We start from the raw sequence: 22,716 nt of genomic DNA, 5'->3' as shown, positions 1-22,716 counted from the left end.
ACTAAATAGAGACATATAAGATAATCAGAGGGTTAGATAGGGTGGATAGTGAGAGTCTTTTTCCTCGGATGGTGATGGCAAACACGAGGGGACATAGCTTTAAGTTGAGGGGTGAAAGATATAGGACAGATGTCAGAGGTAGTTTCTTTACTCAAAGAGTAGTAGGGGCGTGGAACGCCCTGCCTGCAACAGTAGTAGACTCGCCAACTTTAAGGGCATTTAAGTGGTCATTGGATAGACATATGGATGAAAATGGAATAGTGTAGGTCAGATGATCGGCGCAACATCGAGGGCCGAAGGGCCTGTCCTGCGCTGTAATATTCTAATTCTAATTCTAATCCTTTTCACAACCTACTTTCCTACCTATCTTTGTGTCATCAGCAAATTTAGCAACCATACCTTCGGTCCCTTCATCCAAGTCATTTATATAAATTGTAAAAAGTTGAGGCTCGAACAATGATCCCCGTGGCACACCACTCGTTATATCTTGCCAACCAGAAAATGACACATTTAAGCCTACTCTCTGTTTCCTGTTAGCTAGCCAATCTTAACTATGCCAAAATGTTACTACCTACACCATGAGCTTTTATTTTCCGAAATAACCTTTGATGTGGCACCTTATATCATGCTTCTCTGAACGGATTTTAAGCCTTTTCTGAAATAAAGACCTCACAAGTCCTTCAGTTGGTTAGCTGAGGAAGGGGGGAGAAGACACTGGAGAGATTGTTTATATCACAAACCAATAATAAAAACAGGGTTTCACAGGAATTAAAAAGATACGGGTTCCAAACGATCCTGAGGAGATTCTGGAGTTTATGAAACTTCCCTTTTTTCTGTGGAACATGGTGCCACCCTCTGGGCAGTTTTTTTTTACAGTGGGTGGGTTCTTGTTTAATGAGGCAAAAATCATAAAAGACTTTCCTGTTCAGCATTGGTTGAACAACAGATATTTGTCTGATTGGTTGAATTGCTTTCTATATACTCAGACATTTACAGTGACCCACACTGATCCAGCTTCATACCAAGTGGTGCAGAACCATACAGTTACTGAACAGTGGAGAGGTGAGTACTTCAACACATATCAGACACTTCGAGAAGAAGGTCCCATTTCGAGATTACTGGTGTCTCTGGGAGGTTGTATTAAACTGTAGGACAGTGCGGTTTTTATTTAGAACGTGATTCAGGAATACTGACAGAGCATGAAATGGCTTCCCTGTTATTATAGAAACATTACGATGTGTTTGGTCCTGCTCCGCTGCTGGTGAAATAGCAGTGGGGCGGGTAAGCGACGGGAACGGTGCCCAATCCCACCCGCCTCCTAACCCACTCCTGGGGGCCGGAAAATCCCGGCCTCGGAGAAACGATCGGTGGTTGTTCATTGCCCGGGTGGAGGATCTGATGTTCCCAGTTGTCAGAATGCTGGAGGGAAAAGGTAAGGAAGCAAATGTTCACCAAACATTTAGGACATTTTGTATAGTATTTGCTGAAATACCACCCAAGCAACATGCTGGTGATGAGAGATTGAGGGTAATTACACAAACCAACCCGTGGCTTTGTATTTGGTTTTAGGAATCAGGGTATCAGTTCTTCAAACGATGGGGTACTTTTTTGAACAAAAGGAGCTGGGTGGGCTGGGTGAGCTGGGTGGGCTGGGTGGGCTGGGTGGGCTGGGTGGGCTGCAACTAAACAGAGGGGAATAGAGGTGTTGATAGTCAGGATAGAGAGAATGGATGGGTGAGTGTTTAAACTGAATACAGGGTTATTCTGATTGATGTAAAGAACATCCATACCAATATTTTAAAAAATCATTCATGGGATGTAGGCGTCACTGGCCAGGCCAGCATTTATTGCCCATCCCTAATTGCCCTTGAGCTGCCTTCCTGAACCGCTGCAGTCCATGTGAGGTAGGTATACCCACAGTGCTGTTAGGAAGGGTGTTCCAAGATTTTGAACCAGCGACAGTGAAGGAACGGCGATATAGTTCCAAGTCAGGATGGTGTGTGACTTGGAGGGGAGCTTGTAGGTGGTGGTGTTCCCATGCATTTGCTGCTCTGGTCCTTCTAGTTGGTAGAGGTCCTGGGTTTGGAAGGTACTGTCTATGGAGCCTTGGTGCGTTGCTGCAGTGCATCTTGTAGATGGCACACACTGCTACCACTGTACGTCGGTGGTGGAGGGAGTGAATGTTTGTAGATGGGGTGCCAATCAAGCGGGCTGCTTTGTCCTGGATGGTGTCGAGTTTCTTGAGTGTTGTTGGAGCTGCACCCATCCAGGCAAGTGGAGAGTATTCCATCACACTCCTGACTTGTGCCTTGTAGATGGTGGACAGGCTTTGGAGAGTCAAGAGGTAAGTTACTTGCTGCAGAATTCCTAGCCTCTGACCTGCTCTTGTAGCCATGGTATTTCTTTGGCTACTTCTTTTCAGTTTCTGGTCTATGGTAGCCCCTAGAATGTTGATAGCGAGGAATTCAGCGATCGTAATGCCATTGAACGTCAAGGGGAGATGGTTAGATACTCTCTTGTTGGAGATGGTCATTGCCTGGCACTGTGTGGCACGAATGTTACCTGGATATTGTCCAGGTCATGCTGCATTTCTACATGAACTGCTTCAGTATCTGAGGAGTCACGAATGGTGCTGAACATTGTGCAATCATCAGCGAACATCCCCACTTCTGACCTTATGATTCAAGGAAGGTCATTGATGAAGCAGCTGAAGTTGGATGAGCCTAGGACACTACCTTGAGGAACTCCTGCTGTGATGTCCTGGAGCTGAGATGATTGACCTCCAACAACCACAACCATCTTCCTTTGTGCTAGGTATGATTCCAACCAGCGGAGAGTTTTACCCCTGATTCCCATTGACTTCAGTTTTGCTAGGGCTCCTTGATGCCATACTCGGTCAAATGCTGCCTTGATGTCAAGGGCAGTCACTCTCACCTCACCTCTTGAGTTCTGCTCTTTTGTCCATGTTTGAACCAAGGCTGTAATGAGGTCAGGAGCTGAGTGGCCCTGGCAGAACCCAAACTGAGCGTCAGTGAGCAGGTTATTGCTAAGCAAGTGCCACTTGATAGCACTGTTAATGACACCTTCCATCACTTTACTGATGATAATTGGCCAGGTTGGACTTGTCCTGCTTTTTGTGTACAGGACATACCTGGGCAATTTTCCACATTGCAGGGTAGATGCCAGTATTGTAGCTGTACTGGTACAGCTTGGCTAGGGGCGCGGCAAGTCCAGGAGCACAGGTCTTCAGTACTATTGCCGGAATATTGTCAGGGCCCATAGCCTTTGCAGTATCCAGTGCCTTCAATCATTTCTTGATATCACGCGGAGTGAATTGAACTGGCTGAAGTCTGGCATCTGTGATGCTGGGGACTTCAGGAGGAGGCCGAGATGGATCATCAACTCTGCACTTCTGGCTGAAGATTGTTGCAAATGCACTGATGTGCTGGGCTCCCCCATCATTGAGGGTGGGGATATTTTTGGAGCCACCTCCTCCAATCTGTTGTTTAATTGTCCACCACAATTCACGGCTGGATGTGGCAGGACTGCAGAGCTTAGATCTGATCCGTTGGTTATGGGATCGCTTAGCTCTGCCTATCGCATGCTGCTTATGCAGTTTGGCACGCAGATAGTCCTGTGTTGTAACTTCACCAGGTTGACACCTCATTTTGAGGTATGCCTGATACTGCTCCTGGCATGCCCTCTTGCACTCTTCATTGAACCAGGGTTGGTCTTCTGGCTTGATGGTCATGGTAGAGTGGGGGATATGCCAGGCCATGAGGTTACAGATTGTGGTTGAATACAATTCTGCTGCTGCTGATGGCCCACAGCGCCTCATGGATGCCCAGTTTTGCATTGCTAGATGTGTTCGAAATCTATCCCATTTAGCACGGTGGTAGTGCCACACAACGTGAAGGACGGTATCCTCAAAGTGAAGGCGGGACCTCGTCACCACAAGGACTACGCGGTGGTCACTCCTACCAATACTGTCATGGACAGATGCATCTGCGGCACGCAGCTTGGTGAGGACGAGGTCAAGTATGTTTTTTCCTCTTGTTGGTTCCCTCACCATCTGCTGCATACCCAGTCTAGCAGCTATGTCCTTTAGGACTTGGCCAGTAGTGGTGCTACTGAGCCACTCTTTGTGATGGACATTGAAGTCCCTCATCTAGAGTACATTCTGTGCCCTTGCCACCCTCAGTGCTTCCTCCAAGTTGTGTTCTACATGGAGGAGTACTGATTCATCAGTTGAGGGAGGGCAGTAGGTGGTTTCCTTGTCCATGTTTGACCTGATGCCATGAGACTTCATGGGGTCCGCAGTCAATGTTGAGGACTCCCAGGGCAACTCCCTCCCAACTGTATACCACTGTGCCGCAACTTCTGGTGGGTCTGTCCTGCCGATGGGACAGGACATACCCGGGGATGGTAATGGCAGTGTCTGGGACATTGTCCGTAGGGTATGATTCCGTGACCATGACTATGTCAGGCTGTTGCTTGACTAGTCTGTGGGACAGCTCTCCCAAATTTGGTACAAGCCACCAGATGTTAGTAAGGAGGACTTTGCAGGGTTGTCAGGGCTGGGTTTGCCGTTGCCGTTTTCGGTGCCTAGTTCGATGCCGGGTGGTCCATCTGGTTTCGTTCTCTTTTATTGACTTCGTAGCGTTTAGATACAACTGAGTGGCTTGCTAGGCCATTTCAGAGGGAATGTTAGAGTCAACCACATTATTGTGGGTCTGGAGTCACATGTAGGTCAGACCAGGTAAGAACAGCAGATTTCCTTCCCTAAAGGGCATTAATGAACCAGATGGGTTTTTACAACAATCGACAATCGTTTCATGGCCATCATTCGTCTAGCTTTTAATTCCAGATTTTTTAATTCAATTCAGATTTCACCTTCTGCTGTGGTGGGATTTGAACCCATGTCCCTAGAGCAATACCCTGGGTCTCTAGGTGACAAGTCAAGTGAAATACCACTACGCCACTGCCTCCCATGAACAAACCTTAAGGTATAACCATGAAAACATAATCAAATTTGGGTAAGTCTAATTACAATGGTGGGAGATAAATACAATGTGAGATTAAGAGTCTTACAAGGTCTGGCAGGTTGGGCATTATTAACATCGCAGAGAACTGGTGGAAAGATTCCAATCAGTGGGTTACATATCCTGAAAGATGAAATAGTTTAGAAGATACAGTAATGGGAGAACATGAGGTGGTGTGGGAATCAGTATATATAGACTCCAGTATTGAAGCATGCATGAGAGAGGATATAAAACAGGAAAGGTCACACAGAGGGCTGAATTTGATGAGTGCGGGTCAGTTCGTGCACCCCATGCGGATGAGGGGCGGCACAGTGGCGCAGTGGTTAGCACTGCAGCCTCACAGCTCCAGGGACCCGGCTTTGATTCTGGGTACTGCCTGTGCGGAGTTTGCAAGTTCTCCTGTGACTGCGTGGGTTTTCGTCGGGTGCTCCGGTTTCCTCCCACAGCCATAGACTTGCAGGTGATAGGTAAATTGGCCATTGTAAATTGCCCCGAGTGTAGATAGGTGGTAGGGAATATGGGATTACTGTGGGGTTAGTGTAAATGGGTGGATGTTGGTCGGCACAGACTTGGTGGGCTGAAGGGCCTGTTTCAGTGCTGTATCTCTAAAAAAAAGTATAATGTTGTAGCCGTAGGGGATTCAATAATTAGGGAGACAGATAGCATCCTTTGGAAACAGCATCGAGAGCCCACATTGTGTGCTGCCCATCAGTTGCCAGCGTGGGCAACATCTCATTTCAAACCCGGTTTGAAAGGGTTTGGAGAGGGTTGGGGAAGATCTAGTCATTGCAGTCTATGCTGGGACCAAGAACATAGGGAAGAGTCGCCAAGAATCATAGTCATTATGACACAGAAGAACACCATTCGGCCCATCGAATCCATGTGACTTTCTGTCGAGCAATTTAATCAGTCCCATTCCCCTGCTCTATCCCTGTAGCCCTGAAAGTTTACTTCCCTCAAGTGCCCATCCAATTTCCTTTCGAAATCATCGGGCTGAAACTTCTGTGCCCGCCACCGATGTCGGCAGCGCGCGAGGTGAACGGTAGCCTGCCCGCACAGGCTGCATGTTGTGGAACTGCTGCAATCTTCCATGCGGCGGCTCATTTAAATAGCCAGGGGGGCTGCCCCCTCCCCGATCACATGGAGGGGGTGGGCTGTCCATCCCCGACAACGTGTCAGCTTCCTCTGTGCAGGTGCTGACGTCACTTTTAAAGGGCTTTGAGCCCTACCGTTAAATTTAAATATTTAAAGCTCAAGAATTAAAAATAAAGACATTTCTTCTGCTCCTCTCCCACTCCCCAATAACAAATTAATTAATTAATTGCCCTCTTTCCCCCCCCCCCCGCCAAAACACTTACTTTGTCCATTTGACCTTCCTCCCAAACTGCCTAAACTTTAACGTCAAACTCTTCCCACCATCCCCTACACCAATGTTGTTACTTTGACCCGTTTCCGCCCCCCCATTCAGATATACTATGGATTTCTCCAGAGGTCAGTACTAGGACCACTGCTTTTCTTCATAGATATTAGTGAGCTAGTCTTGGGTGTACAGGACACAATTTCAACAGTTACAGATACACATAACTTGGAACTTTCAGGAGGACAGTGATAGACTTCAAGAGGACATAGACAGACTTGTGGAATGGGTGGACACGTGGAAGGTGAAATTTTAATGTGATGTGATACATGTTGGTTAGAAGAACAAGGAGAGACAATATAAAATAAAGGCTACAATTCTAAAGCGGGTGCAGGAGCAGAGAGACTTTGGGTATATGTGCACAAATTGTTGAAGTTGGCAGGGCAGCTTGAGAACAGTTCTTAAAAAGACATACAAAATCCTGGGCTTTATAAATAGAGGCAGCAAGTACAAAATCAAATAAGTTATGATGAATCTTTATAAAACACTGGTTCGACATCATCTGGAGTATTGTGTCCAGTTCTGGGCACCACACATTAGGAAGGATGTGAAGGCTTTTGAGAGAGTGCAGAAAATATTTACGAGAATGGTTCCAGTGTTGAGGGACTTCAGTTATGTGGATAGATTGGAGAAGCTGGGGTTGTTCTCCTTACAGAAGAGAACATTGAGAGGATATTTGATAGAGGTGTTCAAAATCATGAGGGGTCTGGACAGAGTAGATAGAGAGAAACTGTTTAGATTGACAGAAGAGTCGAGAATCAGCACAGTTTTAAGTTGATTGTCAAAAGAACCAAAGGTGGCATGAGGAAAACATTTTTACACAGTGAGTGATGAAGATCTGGAATGTTCTGCCTGAAAGGGTCATGGAGGCAATTTCAAAAGCACCCGTAGAGAACAAATTTGCAGAGTTCTGTGGAAAGAACAGGTGAGTGGGACTAGCTAAATTGCTGTTGCAGCAAGCTAGGACAGACACAAAGGGCTGAATGGCCTACTTCTGTGCTGTTGCCACTCTATGACTCTATTGGAGGGTTTTATGTGGGTGACAGTTGTCTTGGCCACTGGCTGAAGCACCAGTGAAAGCATTATGCCGCCTCCTCTGGCGAAGGCCCACCACATTACGTGCCAATTCGGTGGACAGCGGTGGGCTTTCCCTGGGATTAAGGACCCTGACAACAGAAGTCCTGTCCACTGAGAGCTGTCAGCCAATCAGAGGTCAGTAGTTCTTTTACCAAGCAGCGCCACTGCTGGTAATGGACACACTGGAGGCGATGGACCCAGGCCACAGGTGAGTCAGGGCAGGAGGGGTTTCATGGGGTGGGGGCCACGGGGGAGGGGGGGTGTAGGGGGATCGAGTGCAAGGGCAGGGGGGTGACTCTCAGCTGGCCCCTCCCTTCCCAATGCCGGATCCCTTGGTCAGGCACTAAGTGTCTTTTAATTAGGAGCCCCTGCCCCTCCCCGGAGCGGGCAAGCAACCCCCACTTAAGGGCGTCAATTGGCGGCGGGGCAGGAAGGCCATCCATGGGCCTTCACACCATGGTCTTATTGGGGTGGAGGCAGGAAGGTGGAAGGGACGCCCCCCCCCCTCCCCCACACCCCCGCCATCATCCTGTTTGATTAAATGCTCTCCCCAACTCCAAACCCGTCGCAGGGGAGGGTATAAAACTCCCCCTGTGATTCTGAAGACGCGTTTATAAATCTGGCACTTAACCCTGATTATTGTCAGCTTGTTCTATACTCATGGATAATATTGTTTCACTGGATAAATTTGTCCCAGCTTTGTGATCTTGTGTGTCTTAATAAACACTTGTTTATTCAATGTTCTGCCTTATTGGTAAAGCTTAATGCAACTTTTGGTGAAATAAGATGCCAAATTTAATGTGTGTCAAGCAAGTACATTTTATTATCAACTCGATTCCAAACCCACATTCCTCACAATTCTCCATTGTTCTGCACTTGTTCAGTTTGAGTTTGGTAAGAAGTGGCTCAGATTGTGATTCAAGACCCAAGTGACAGATAGACAGTGATAGACATTCACCCAACTCTCTGTGGCATAAAAGCTGATGAAAAGCTGAAACTAACTGTGAAAACACAGATTTCCTCGAAAGGGACTCACATTTGCTGGAGATTTTCAGGGGAAAAGTTTACCAAAAAATAAATTGTGTGAGCCCAACAGGAAACAAATGGAAATTGTGGGCTGGGTTTAATGATCACGCCACCAGGTGCAGCAGCAACTACACAAAATGGCGGTGTTCCTGCTCGTCCCGTGATCAGCTGCTCTGCCGTGATTAAAGGGCGGCTGTCCTCCCCCAGTCACGTGGAACGGTCAGAAAAGGAGATGGCGTTCATGCAGTCACCTGATGTAGGAGCAGGTGCTGGCGCCATCTTTAAAAATCTGCCAGCCCCGCAGTTACTGTCTCCCTGCATTCTACTGAAGCTCACTGGAGAAATGCTTCTGTGCACTTTCAAAAAGTTAAAACTCAGCAAGCTGCCCCACAAGGCATCCTTCTGATCATGTCAGAGGTCCGAGTAAGGTTGGCCCCACTGTTCAGTGATATATTCCTCCAGGCTGCAAGGGAAAGGCGGGAGTTTATTTCCCCAGCGATGGCAAGAAGAGGTCCTCCCACCTGACCGTGCAAGCCTGAGTTATACAGCACAGAAACAGGCCCTTCGGCCCATCGTGTCCACACTGGCCATCAAGCACCTATCCATTCTAATCCCATATTCCAGCACTTGGCGCATAGCCTTGTATGCTATGGTGTTTCAAGTGCTCATCTAAATACTTCTTAAATGTTGTGAGGGTTCCTGCCTCTACCACCCCTTCAGGCAGTGCGTTCCAAATTCCAACCACCCTCTGGGTGAAAACATTTTTCCTCAAATCCCCTCTAAACCTCCTGCCTCTTACCTTAAATCAATGTCTCCTGGTAATTGACACCTCCGTTAAGGGAAAATGTTTCTTCCTATCTACCCTATCAATGCCCCTCATAATTTTGTAAACCTTAATCAGGAACCCCCTCAGCCTTCTCTGCTCTAAGGAAAACAACCCTAGCCTATCCAGTCTCTCTTCATAGCTGAAATACTCCAGCCCAGACAACATCCTGGTGAATCTCCTCTGCACCCTCTCCAGTGCAATCACATCCTTCCTATAGTGTGGTGCCTAGAACTGTACACAGTACTCCAGCTGTGGCATTTAATACAGCTCCATCATAATCTCCCTGCTCTTATATTCTATGCCTCGGCTAATAAAGGCAAGTATCCCATATGCCTTTCTACCCACCATACCTACCTGTGCTGCTGCCTTCAGTGATCTATGGATAAGTACACCAAGGTCCCTCTGACCCTCTGTACTTCCTAGTGTCCGACCATCCATTGTATATTCCCTTGCCTTGTTAGTCCTCCCAAAATGCATCACCTCACACTTCTCGTGATTAAATTCCATTTGCCACTGCTCCGCCCATCTTACCAGCCCATCTATATCGTCCTGTAATCTAAGGCTTTTCTCCTCATTATTTATGACACCACCAATTTTCGTGTCATCTGCAAACTTACTGATCATACCTCCTATATTCATGTCTAAATTATTAATGTACACTACAAACAGCAAGGGTCCCAGCACCGATCCCTATGGTACACCACTGGTCACAGGCTTCCACTCGCAAAAACAGCCCTCGACCATCACCCTCTGCCTCCTGCCACTAAGCCAATTTTGGATCCAATTTGTCAAATTTTCCTGGATCCCATGGGTTCTTACCTTCTTGACCAATCTCCCATGTGGGACCTTATCAAAAGCCTGACTGAAGTCCATGTAGCCTACATCAACTGTTTTACCCTCATCTACACTCCTAGTCACCTCCTCAAAAAATTCAATCAAATTTGTTAGACCTAATGTCCCCCTGACAAAGCCATGCTGACTACCCCTGATTATTCCCTGCCTCTCCAAGTGGAGATTAATCCTCTCCCTCAGAATTTTTTCCAGTAGTTTCCCTACCACTGATGTTAGACTCACTGGCCTGCAATTACCTGGTTTATCCCTGCTACCCTTCTTGAATAATGGTACCACATTCTCTGTCCTCCAGTCCTCTGGCACCTCTCCCGTGGCCAGAGAGGATTTGAAAATTTGTGTCAGAGCCCCTGCAATCTCCTCCCTTGCCTCACATAACAGCCTGGGATACATCTCATCTGGGCCTGGAGATTTATCCACCGTTTAGCCTGCTAAAACAGCTGATACTTCCTCCCTTTCAATGCTAATTTGTTCAAGTACATCACAACCCCCTCCCTAATCTCTACACCTACATTGTCCTTCTCCATTGTGAACACAGATGAAAAGTAATCATTTAACACCTCACCTACGTCCTCCGGCTCCACACACAGATTGCCACTTTGGTCCTTAATGGGCCCTACTCTTTCCCTGGTTATCCTCTTGCCCATAATATACTTATAAAATGCCTTGGGATTATCCTTTATCTTGCCCGCCAGTGTTTTTCATGCCCCCTCTTCGCTCTCCTAATTACTTTTTTAAGTACCCCCCCCTACACTTCCTATACTCCTCTAGGGCCTGCCCTGTTTTCTGCAATCTGAATCTGCCAGAAGCCTCCTTTTTGTTCCTTATCCAATCTTCTATATCCCTTGACATCGAGGGTTCCCTGAACTTATTGGCCTTCCCCTTCACCTTAATGGGTACATGTTGGCTCTGAACTCTTACTGTTTCCTTTTTGAATGACTCCCACTGGCCTGATATAGACTTTCCTACAGGTAGCTGCTCCCAGTCCACTTTGGCCAGGTCCTGTTTTATCATATTGAAATCAGCCTTCCCCCAATTCAGTACCTTTATTTCTGGTCCATCTTTGTCCTTTTCCATAACAACCTTAAATCTTAGAGTTATGGTCACCGTCCCCGAAATGCTCCCCTGCTGACATTTATACCACTTGTCCGACTTCATTCCCTAATATTAGGTCCAGTACTGCCCCTTCTCTTATTGGACTTTCTATGCACTGGCTGAAAAAGCTCCCCTGGATGCATTTTAAGAATTCCACCCCTTTAAGCTTTTTGCACTCAGTTAATATTGGGGAAGTTGAAATCCCTTACTATTATTACCCTATTATCTTTACACCTCTTTGAGATTTACCTACCTATCTGCTCCTCTATCTCTCCCTGACTGTTTGGAGGCCTGTAGTACACTCCCAGCCAAGTGATTCCAGCTTTCTGTTTTTAAGTTCTACCCATATGGCCTCCTTTGAGGAACCTTCTAAGATATCATCCCTCCTTACTGCAGTAATTGACTCCTTGATCAATAGTGCAATACCACCTCCTCTTTTATACCCTCCCCCCACCCCGTCACGCCTGAAGATTCTATACCCTAGAATATTGAGCTGCCAGACCTGTGACAGGTGTTGTAAGGATCTTCTGCATCATTGCTGGATTCCTTACAGGCTTAGTTTAGAGATACAGCACTGAAACAGGCCCTTCGGCCCACCAAGTCTGTGCCGACCATCAACCACCCATTTATACTACACTAATCCTACACTAATCCCATATTCCTACCACATCCCCACCTGTCCCTATATTTCCCTACCACCTATCTATACTAGGGGCAATTTATAATGGCCAATTTACCTATCAACCTGCAAGTCTTTGGCATGTGGGAGGAAACCGGAGCACCCGGAGGAAACCCACGCAGACACAGGGATCCAATAAAACAGGGTGAATCATAGCCATTTCTATCCCCTTGGTCCTTCAGCTTCCTTCAAAGGTTAAGTTTACCTATCTGGGCAAAGAGATGTTTGACTTTTGGTTACAGGAAGGCTACGTTAGCTCCAGGGTATGGATTGATGTTAAACCCGCAACATTTCCAAAAGTGTGAGCCATCATGAGCAAACCAACAACATTTCAGTGCCCTGCACTGGCCTTCCGAAAGAAAACCACCTCTACACTTGCCAAGTTCTCCCAGCCGCCCCCACTTTCACAGACACACCACTTCCTGATTTCTCCTAACTCCCCACCTCACAGAAAATGCAGTTACAGAGTTCTTCCAACCAACCACATCCCCTAAATAACAGCTATATTCAAAAAGTAGCATTTATTCTCTACCAACTCATGATGGCAGCCCTGCAAATGATCAGAATTCACCTCCACAGTGCAAGTATCATATATTGTTGCAAGTACAGGAATTTCAGGGACCCGACATTCCCCATTACCGGGAGACCTCACCTCAAAGTGTAGGTTTTCAAACCGGCTGCCCAGATCTGAGAGAGCCACAGAGGATCCTAGAGACCCACCAATGTCAATCAGATGTCTCTATTTATGACAAACTAGCAAGTTATTTCTGTTGTTGGATAACATATTCTGCAAATGTTAGTTGCATTAGGGTTGTACACATATTAAGAATTGAAATCTTTGTCAAGTTGACAAGTTCTGAGACAATGAATTGAAAACCAGCAAAGTTAAACTCACAATTTGGCCTATAAAAAAAATTATTGAAGGAAGCAAAGAAATAAATTTTGTAAAAAGCTGCCAAGAAATATATCACCTGTTTGCCAGATTTTAACAACATTGTGTCATGCTGGGAAGGAGCTGTGATTAAATAAACAATGAATTGAAGGAATTATGAAAATAAAAAGTCAACTGTGAAACGGAACTGTCAGAACATAGACACTTGTACCACAGACAAAATGGAGTAGCGGTCAGGTATTGACACACGCCTCCGTCCGTTGACTTGCTAACCTCATCTGACATAGATCTGGGGAGAACTCATGGAAATTGAAAGGAGCACCATTGTATATTGATGACTCCTATATGAATGAGCTAACAAAAGGTTCTGGAGACAGACAGACTCAAAACCCAAACCAAACTGAATAGTAGTAAAGTAGCACCATTATAACAGAATGTTCCCTATACAGACATCAATAAGTAACCATGGTTTCGATAGCCTGGTCCATTGTGCGTTACACCAGAGGAGAGGGCCATGTGTTACCTAACAGAATGTCAAATGTGACAGATTTTTACCTTAAAGGTAGTCCTCTCGAGAGAGAGGCAAGATCAAGCCAAAACCACAGAAAGCCAGTTTCCAGCCAGAGACTGTGAGAGATCCAGCTAAGCAAGAAGAGCCCTGCTGAACAACACCTTGAACAACCACTACAGCAGAGACATTACAAAGTGACTTTGAGACTCTCCATCTGTGAAGGTAAACCAAATTCACATAACCAGATTTGTGCTGAGATTTAACCACGAGAACTCTACTACACCTCAACAAGTTCAAGACTGCAAATATCCAGACCTGCACCTTCAAAAATGACTTTTCTCCCAAGAAGATTCAATCATTTTCTGTAAACCATGAGCTCTTGCATCACCTTATACTTTAATTGCATCCTACTCTTTTCTCTCTATGGATTCTTGTGTATGCATGTATGTGTGAACATGTGTGTGGGTGAGGTTGCAGCCATTTCAGGAATTGTTTGAAATAATAGTTACCTTTTTTAACCTACAAGAAAACCCGTCATTTGTCTGTTTAGTTGACCCTCAAAACCCTCAGGGACAAATGCACCATTTTTAACAAAACAGGATTGCGATCCATTGGGAGGAGAAAAGTGGAAACCACCCACACCACTGACCATCTGTCTGTACCACTACAAATGCTAATAGCTGTACTATATATACTAGTATTTTTCTGCGATAATCCTATATATAATGTGGTCTGTGTTAACAGAATGGCACCTTGTACAGAAATGGAATCTCCAATGCAGCTGGTTAAGAACTCAACTGATGGAAAACTGACTGTGTGTAAAGATGCTGTGGATGTGATAAAGACCATAGATCAGCCCTTGGTTGTTGTGGCCATGGTTGGGAAATACCGCACAGGAAAATCATATCTGCTGAACCGACTTGCTGGCAAAAAGGATGGTAAATATGAGCATGTGAAAGAATCTTTGCTTCTCTTGATCTATATTAATGACATAGCCTTGGGTGTACAGAGCACAATTTCAAAATTTGCTGATGACACGAAACCTGGAAGTATTGTGAACAGAGAAAATAGTGTAGAACATCAAGAGGACAAAGACAAGCTGGTGGAATGGGTGGACAAGTGGCAGATGAAATTTAATGCAGAAAAGTGTGAAGTGATTCATTTTGATAGGAAGAATGAGGAGAGGCAAGATAAAATAAAGGGTACAATTCTAAAGGGGGTGTAGGAGCGGAGGGATCTTGCAGTATATGCACACAGATCATTGAAGGTTGCAGGGCAGGTTGAGAAATGGATCTTGGGGTTTTATAAATTGGGGTATTGAGTAAAAAAGCAGGGAAGTAATGATAAACCTGTATAAAATACTTGTTGAGCCTCAACTGGAGTATTGCAGCCAGTTCTGGGCACCACACTTTTGGAAGAATGTGAAGGCATTAGTGAGGGTACAGAAAAGATTCATGAGAGTAGTTCTGGGGTGAGGAACTTCAGTTACTTGGATAGGTTGGAGAAGCTAGGGCTGTTCTCCTCAAAGAAAAGTTTGTCAAAAGAAGCGACATGAGGAAAAACTTCTTTACGGAAGGGGTGGTTCGGATCTGGAATGTACTGCCGGAGAGTGAGGTGGAGGCAGATTCAATCAAGGCTTTCAAAAGGGAATTGGATAATTATCTGAAGAGAAAAGATTTGCAGGACTACAGGGAAAAGGAAGGGAAGTGGGACTAGCTGAGTTGCTCTTGTAGAGAGCCGGCACAGACACAACAGGCCGAATGGCCTCCTTCAATGATGTATTGATTCTACGATTCTCTGAACTCTCTGAACTTGTACTTGCTGTTCACCGTAAATGCGATTGCTGACACCGTATGGGTAGAACTGAGCATTGAAGGAATGTCTTATTCATTGGGTGATGATAGCACAGCAGCAAATATGAACAGGCATTTATGAAGTAAGAATATCACATTCAATGCTCAGTCAATGTGAACAATAACAGTCGCCCTAATAGCCTAGAATTTCCTCATCTTCCTGGGACAGAATTTGGCTGGAGGATCAGTGGATGGACAGGAACTTCATGGTGCACAGGCAAGTTCGGAGTGGAGACAAGTGCTTTTGCTGCTTGCTCTCCTGTATCCCGGTTGCCGTCTGTGGGAGATTCTGGTGGCAATCATGGAGCACCCTAGGAAGTTCAGTAAATAGGAACATAGAAAATAGGATCAGGAATAGGCCATTCAGCCCCTCTAGCCTGCTCCACCATTCAACCAAATCATGGCTGATCTTCTATCTCAATGCCATATTCCCACACAATCCCCATTTCCCTTGGTATCTTTAATATCTAGGAATCTATTGATCTCTGTCTTGAATATACTTAATGGCTGAGCATCCACTGACCTCTGGGGTAGAGAACTGCACAGATTCACGACTCCCTGAGTGAAGAAATTCCTCCTTATCTCAGTCCTAAATGGCCTACCTATTATTCTGAGACTGTGTCCCCTGGTTCTGGACTCCCCAGCCAGGGGAAACACCCTTCCTGTATCAACCCTGTCAAACCCTATAATATATCCAAATATTTTTATTCTTCTAGAGTGATCCTGGATGGTAAAGGAAACCCCACACGCCTCTTTGTCACCACTTATCCCTCATTCATTATCTCTGATTCAAGATTAGAGAAGCTAATTTTTTAATTCTTTCAAAGGTGTGGGTGAGGAGCAGATATGTAGGCAAATCTCTGAGAGGTGTAAAAATAATAGGGTAATAATAGTAGGGGATTTCAACTTACTTAATATCAACTGGGATAGTCTTAGTGCAAAAGGCTTAAAGGGGGCAGAATTCTTAAAATGCATCCAGGAGAGCTTTTTGAGCCAGTACGTAGAAAGTCCTACAAGAGAAGGGGCAGTACTGGACCTAATCTTTGGGAATGAAGCCGGACAAGTGGTAGAAGTGTTAGTGGGGGAGGATTTCAGGGATAGTGACCGTAACTCTGTAAGATTTAAGGTAGTTATGGAAAAGGACAAAGATGGACCAGAAATAAAGGTACCGAATTGGGGGAAGGCCGATTTCAATATGATAAAACAGCATCTGGCCAAAGTGGACTGGGAGCAGCTACTTGTAGGAAAGTCTACATCAGACCAGTGGGAGTCATTCAAAGAGGAAATAATGAGGGTTCAGAGCCAACATGTACCCGTTAAGGTGAAGAGTAGGACCAACAAGTCCAGGGATTCCTGGATGTCAAGGAATATAGAGGATTGGATCAGGAAAAAAAAGGAGGCTGATGGCAGATTCGGAGCGCTGAAAACAGCGGAGGCACTAGAGGAGTATAGAAAGTGTAGGGGGGGTACTTAAAAAGTAATTAGGAGAGCGAAGAGGGGATATGAAAAAACTTTGACGGGCAAGATAAAGGAAAATCCTAAGGCATTTTATGTATATAAAGGGCAAGAGGATAACGAGGGAAAGAGTAGGGCCCATTAGGGACCAAAGTGGCAATCTGTGTGTGGAGCCGGAGGACATAGATGAGGTTTTAAATGAATACTTTTCATCTGTGTTCACTATGGAGAAGGACAATGTAGGTGTAGAGATCAGGGAGGGGGATTGTGATATACTTGAACAAATTAGCACTGAAAGGAAGTATTAGCTGTTTTAGTGGGCTAAAAAGTGGATAAATCCCCAGGCCCAGATGAGATGTATCCCAGGCTGTTATGTGAGACAAGGGAAGAGATAGCAGGGGTTTTGACACAAATTTTCAAATCCTCTCTGGCCACGGGAGAGGTGCCAGAGGACTGGAGGACAGCGAATGTGATACCATTATTCAAGAAGGGTAGCAGGGATAGACCAGGTAATTACAGGCCGGTGAGTCTAACATCAGTGGTAGGGAAACTATTGGAAAAAATTCTGAGGGACAGGATTATTCTCCACTTGGAGAGGCAGGGATTAATCAGGGATAGTCAGCATAGCTTTATCAGGAGGAGATCGTCTCTAACTAACTTGATTGAATTTTTTGAGGAGGTGACTAGATGTGCAGATGAGGGTAAAACAGTTAATGTAGTCTACATGGATTTCAGTAAGGCTTTTGATAAGGCCCCAAATGGGAGATTGGTTAAGAAGGTAAGAGCTCACAGGATCCAGGGGTCCCACCGGCAGGACAGTCCTAGCAGAGGTGTCGGCACTGTGGCATACAGTAGGGAGGGAGTTGCTCTGGGAGTCCTCATCATCGACTCCGGACCCCATGAAGTCTCATGGCATCAGGTCAAACATGGGCAAGGAAACCTCATGCTGATTACCACCTACCGCCCTCCCTCAGCTGATGAATCAGTACTCCTCCATGTTGAACACAACTTGGAGGAAGCACTGAGGGTGGCAAGGGCGCAGGATGTACTCTGGGTGGGGGACTTCAATGTCCATCACCAAGAGTGGCTCGGTAGCACCACTACTGACTGAGATGGCCGAGTCCTAAAAGACATAGCTGCTAGACTGGGTCTGCGGCAGGCGGTGAGGGAACCAACAAGAGGGGAAAACATACTTGACCTCGTCCTCATCAATCTGCCTGCCGCAGATGCATCTGTCCGTGACAGTATTGGTAGGAGTAACCACCGCACAGTCCTTGTGGAGACAAAGTCCCACCTTCACATTGAGGATACCGTGCATCGTGTTGTGTGGCACTATCACCGTGTAAATGCGATAGATTTCGAACAGATCTAACAATGCAAAACTGGGCATCCATGAGGCGCTGTGGGCCATCAGCAGCAGCAGAATTGTACTCAACTACAATCTGTGACCTCATGGCCCGGCATATCCCCCACTCTACCATTACCATCAAGTCAGGAGACCAACCCTGGTTCAATGAACAGTGCAGGAGGGCATGCCAGGAGCAGTACCACGCATACTTCAAAATGAGGTGTCAACCTGGTGAAGCTACAACAGAGGACTACTTGCGTTGTCCCCAGCATCACAGATGCCAGACTTCAGCCAATTCGAATCACTCCGCGTGATATCAAGAAACGACTGAAGGCACTGGATACTGCAAAGGCTATGGGCCCTGACAATATTCCGGCAATAGTACTGAAGACCTGTGCTCCAGAACTTGCTGCACCCCTAGCCAAGCTGTTCCAGTACAGCTGCAACACTGGCATTTATCCAGCAATGTGGAAAATTGCCCAGGTATGTCCTGTACACATAAAGCAGGACAAGTCCAACCCAGCCATTATCGCCCCATCAGTCTACTCGCAATCATCAGTAAAGTGATGGAAGGTGTCATCAATAGTACCATCAAGCAGCACCTGTTTAGCAATAACCTGCTCAGTGATGCTTAGTTTGGGTTCCGCCAGGGCCACCCAGCTCGTGACCTCCTTTCAGCCTTGGTACAAACATGGACTCAAGAGGTGAGGTGAGAGTGACTGCCCTTGAGATCAAGGCAGCATTTCACCGAGTATGGCATCAAGGAGCCCGAGCAAAACTGAAGTCAATGGGAATCAGGGGAAAAACTCTCCGTTGGTTGGAATCATACCTAGCACAAAGGTTGTGGTTGTTGGAGCTCAATGTTCTGAGCTCCAGGACATCACTGCAGGTGTTCCTCAGGGTAGTGTCCTAGGCCCAACCATCTTCAGCTGCTTCATCAATGACCTTCCTTCAATCATTAGGTCGCAAGTGGGGACGTTCGCTGATGATTGCACAATGTTCAGCACTCGCGACTCCTCAGATACTGAAGCAGTCCGTGTAGAAATGCAGCAAGACCTGGACAATATCCAGGCTTGAGCTGATAAGTGGCAAGTAACATTCATGCCACACAAGTGCCAGGCAATGACCATCTCCAACAAGAGAGGATCTAACCATCTCCCCTTGTCATTCAATGGCATTACCATCGCTGAATCCCCCACTATCAACATCCTAGGGGCTACCATTGACCAAAAACTGAACTGGAGTAGCCATATAAATACTGTGGCTACAAGAGCAGGTCAGAGGCTAGGAATCCTGCATTGAGTAACTCTTCTCCTAACTCCCCAAAGCCTGTCCACCATCTACAAGGCACAAGTCAGGAGTGTGATGGAATACTCTCCACTTGCCTGGACGGGTGCAGCTCCAACAACGCTCAAGAAGCTCGACACCATCCAGGACAAAGCTGCCCGCTTGATTGGCACCCCATCTACAAACATTCACTCCCTCTACCACTGACGTACAGTGGCAGCAGTATGTACCATCTACAAGATGCACAGCAGCAAAACACCAAGGCTCCTTAGACAGCACCTTCCAAACCCGTGACCTCTACCAACTAGAAGGACAAGGGCAGCAAATTCATGGGAACGTCACCACCTGCAAGTTCCCCTCCAAGTCACACACCATCCTGACTTGGAACTATATAGCCATTACTTCACTGTCGCTGGGTCAAAATCCTGGAATTCCCTTCCTAACAGCACTGTGGGTGTACCTACCCCACATGGACTGCAGTGGTTCAAGAAGGCAGCTCACCATCGCCTTCTCAAGGGCAATTAGGAATGGCCTAGCCACTGACGCCCACAGCGCATGAATGAATAAAAAAAAAATAATTTGGCAAATTGGATACAAAATTGGCTGAGTAGCAGGAAACAGAGGGTAATGGTAGAGGGTTGTTTTCGCAAATGGAAGCCTGTGACCAGTGGTGTACCACAGAGATCGGTGCTGGGACCCTTGCAGTTTGTAGTGTACATTAATGTTTTAGACATGAATATAGGAGGTATGATCAGTAAGTTCGCAGATGACACGAAAATTGGTGGTGTTGTAAATTGTGAGCAGGAAAGCCTTAGATTACAGGACAATAAAGATGGGCTGGTAAGATGGGCGGAGTAGTGGCAAATGGAATTTAATCACGAGAAGTGTGAGGTGGTGCATTTTGGGAGGACTAACAAGGCAAGGGAATATACAATGGGTGGTAGGACCTTAGGAAGTACGGAGGGACAGAGGGACCTTGGTCTTCTTGTCCATAGATCAGTGAAGGCAGCAGCACAGGTAGATAAGGTGGTTAGGAAGGCATATGGGATACTTGCCTTTATTAGCCGAGGCATAGAATATTAGAGCAGGGAGGTTATGATGGAGCTGTATAAAACGCTAGTTAGGCCATAGCTGGAGTACTGTGTACAGATCTGGGTACCGCACTATAGGACAGATGTGATTGCACTGGAGAGGGTGCAGAGGAGATTCACCAGGATGTTGCCTGGGCTGGAGCATTTCAGCTATGAAGAGAGACTGAAAAGGCTAGGGTTGTTTTCCTTAGAGCAGAGAAGGCTGAGGGGGGGACATGATTGAGGTATACAAAATTATGAGGGGCATTGATAGGTTCGATGGGAAGAGACTTTTTCCCTTAGTAGAGGAGTCAATAACCAGGGGGCATAGATTTAAGGTAAAGGGAAGGAGGTTTCTAGGGGATTTGAGGAAATCTTTTTTCACCCTAAGGGTGGTGGGAATCTGGAACACACTGTCTGAAGATGTGGTAGAGGCAGGAACCCTCACAACATTTAAGAAGTATTTAGATGAGCACTTGAAACGTCATAGCATACAAGGCTACGGGCCAAGTGCTGGGAAATGGGATTAGAATAATTAGGTGCTTGATGGCCAGCACAGACACGATGGGCCGAAGGGCCTGTTTCTGTGCTGTATAACTCTATGACTCGATGACCCCTAGTTGTCATAAGAAGGTGGTAGTGGGCTTTTCCTTGAATTGCAAAAATCCTATTGTGAAGTTGTCCCGTAGAAGATGTTGGATTAGGAGTTCTAGGATCTGCACCCAACAACAATAAAGGAACCGTTGTATACGTCCTGGTCAGAATGATTTGTGACTTGCAGGGGAACTTAAAGGTGATGGTGTTCCTATGATCTTACTGCTTCTCGATGGTAGAGGTCACATAGTTGGGAGATGCTGAGGAAATAGGTTTAACGAGTTGCTGTAGTATATCCTAATAATACACTGCATCTCTGGAGCCAGTGAGTCAGAAATAGAGGGGAGGATATTGAGTACAGTGGTTGATCAAGTGGACGGCTGTATCCTGAATGATGTCAAGCTTCTTGAGTCACCAAGGCACGTGGTGAGTCTTCCTTCACACTACTCAAGGACTTTTTCAAATCAAACCCATCTACTGAGCCTCCTCCTGCCCTCCATTTCTCACAATCTTTCTATCAACACGATCCCCACTGCCCCTATATTCTGTATTTTCTGCTCCATCTCTCTCTGAATCCTTGATACGACTGCTTTCCACTATGATGTTCACTAACATTTCCCTGAAACTCTCTGTACTCCACCTAAATTCCCCTACCAATTGGCAATCTCTCCTCTTCACAGAATGTATCCATTTTTTTCAAAACCACTTCTAGATCATAATCTATTATATCACTAGGCTGTGTGCTAAAGGAACTGGGAAGGTTCTGGATGTTAAATGAGACATAGAACCAAAACCCTGCTTCTCTGTCCTCGTGCTTCAGCTACATGTTAAAGATCCCAAAGAAAAAGAAATTACTCCAGTCTGCTGGTGGATTTTACTCTTTTGACCAACACTGTCAAGAATAACTGTGTTCTTTCAGGATGATCTTTCTGTGTTCACCCACATCACCTCAATCATTCCAAAAACCATTCAGTGTAAAGCTCTGGGATGTGCTAAGATGCTATATAAATACAAATATTTCTCTTCACTATCCCTTTGCTTACTTCTTCTCTGCTCCCCTTATCTCTTTCTCTTTGAGATTCTCTACCCTTTGCTGACTCTCTCTTCCCTGCTTCATGGCTAACCATCTCCTCAATCCCCTTTCTCCTGCATCCCCTCACCCACCCTTTCAACAGTCGGGAGGGCACCCATCAGGAAAATTGTCCTGCTGGATGTCAACCCAGAACTCAAAGGTAGAGTCTCCACCCTCCTGGACTGTTTGAAGTGAGGTTTGAAACCTTTGCCCTCTGACTCCGAGATGGAAATGCTACCACTAAACCAAAGGCTCACCCCTAACATCCTAATATAGCTAATGTAACCCCACTATTTAAAAAAGGAGGCAGAGAGAAAACAGGGAATTATAGACCAGTTAGCCTGACATCAGTAGTAAGGAAAATGCTAGAGTCGATTATAAAAGAAGTAATAGCAGAGTACTTGGAAAACAATGACAGGATCGGACAAAGTCAACATGGATTTACGAAAGGGAAATCATGCTTGACAAATCTACAGGAATTTTTTGAGAATGTAACTAGTAGAATAGATACGGGAGAACCAGGGGATGTGGTGTATTTGGACTTTTAGAAGGCTTTCGATAAGATCCCACATAAGAGATTAGTGTGCAAATTTAAAGCACATGGAGTTGGGGGTAAGGTAAGA

General features: G+C 45.9%; 1 protein-coding gene across 1 annotated transcript in view; it reads left to right on the top strand.

Annotated features, from left to right (window-relative positions):
• The first annotated feature begins 993 nt into the window (after positions 1-993).
• The window catches only part of LOC137376647 (guanylate-binding protein 2-like), an 81,966-nt gene continuing 60,243 nt past the window's right edge, over positions 994-22,716 (top strand). Inside the window, exons 1-2 of the mRNA XM_068045604.1 lie at positions 994-1,062; positions 14,159-14,352. Coding sequence (XP_067901705.1) covers positions 14,160-14,352 — 193 coding nt within the window. The 5' untranslated portion in view covers positions 994-1,062; position 14,159. The remainder of the gene's footprint in view (positions 1,063-14,158; positions 14,353-22,716) is intronic.

The sequence above is a fragment of the Heterodontus francisci genome, chromosome 13 (genome assembly GCF_036365525.1).
Source record: "Heterodontus francisci isolate sHetFra1 chromosome 13, sHetFra1.hap1, whole genome shotgun sequence".
Lineage (NCBI taxonomy): Eukaryota > Metazoa > Chordata > Chondrichthyes > Heterodontiformes > Heterodontidae > Heterodontus > Heterodontus francisci.
The sequence above is the reverse complement of the archived record's forward strand: the minus strand, read 5'-3'. Positions and strand labels throughout refer to the sequence as shown.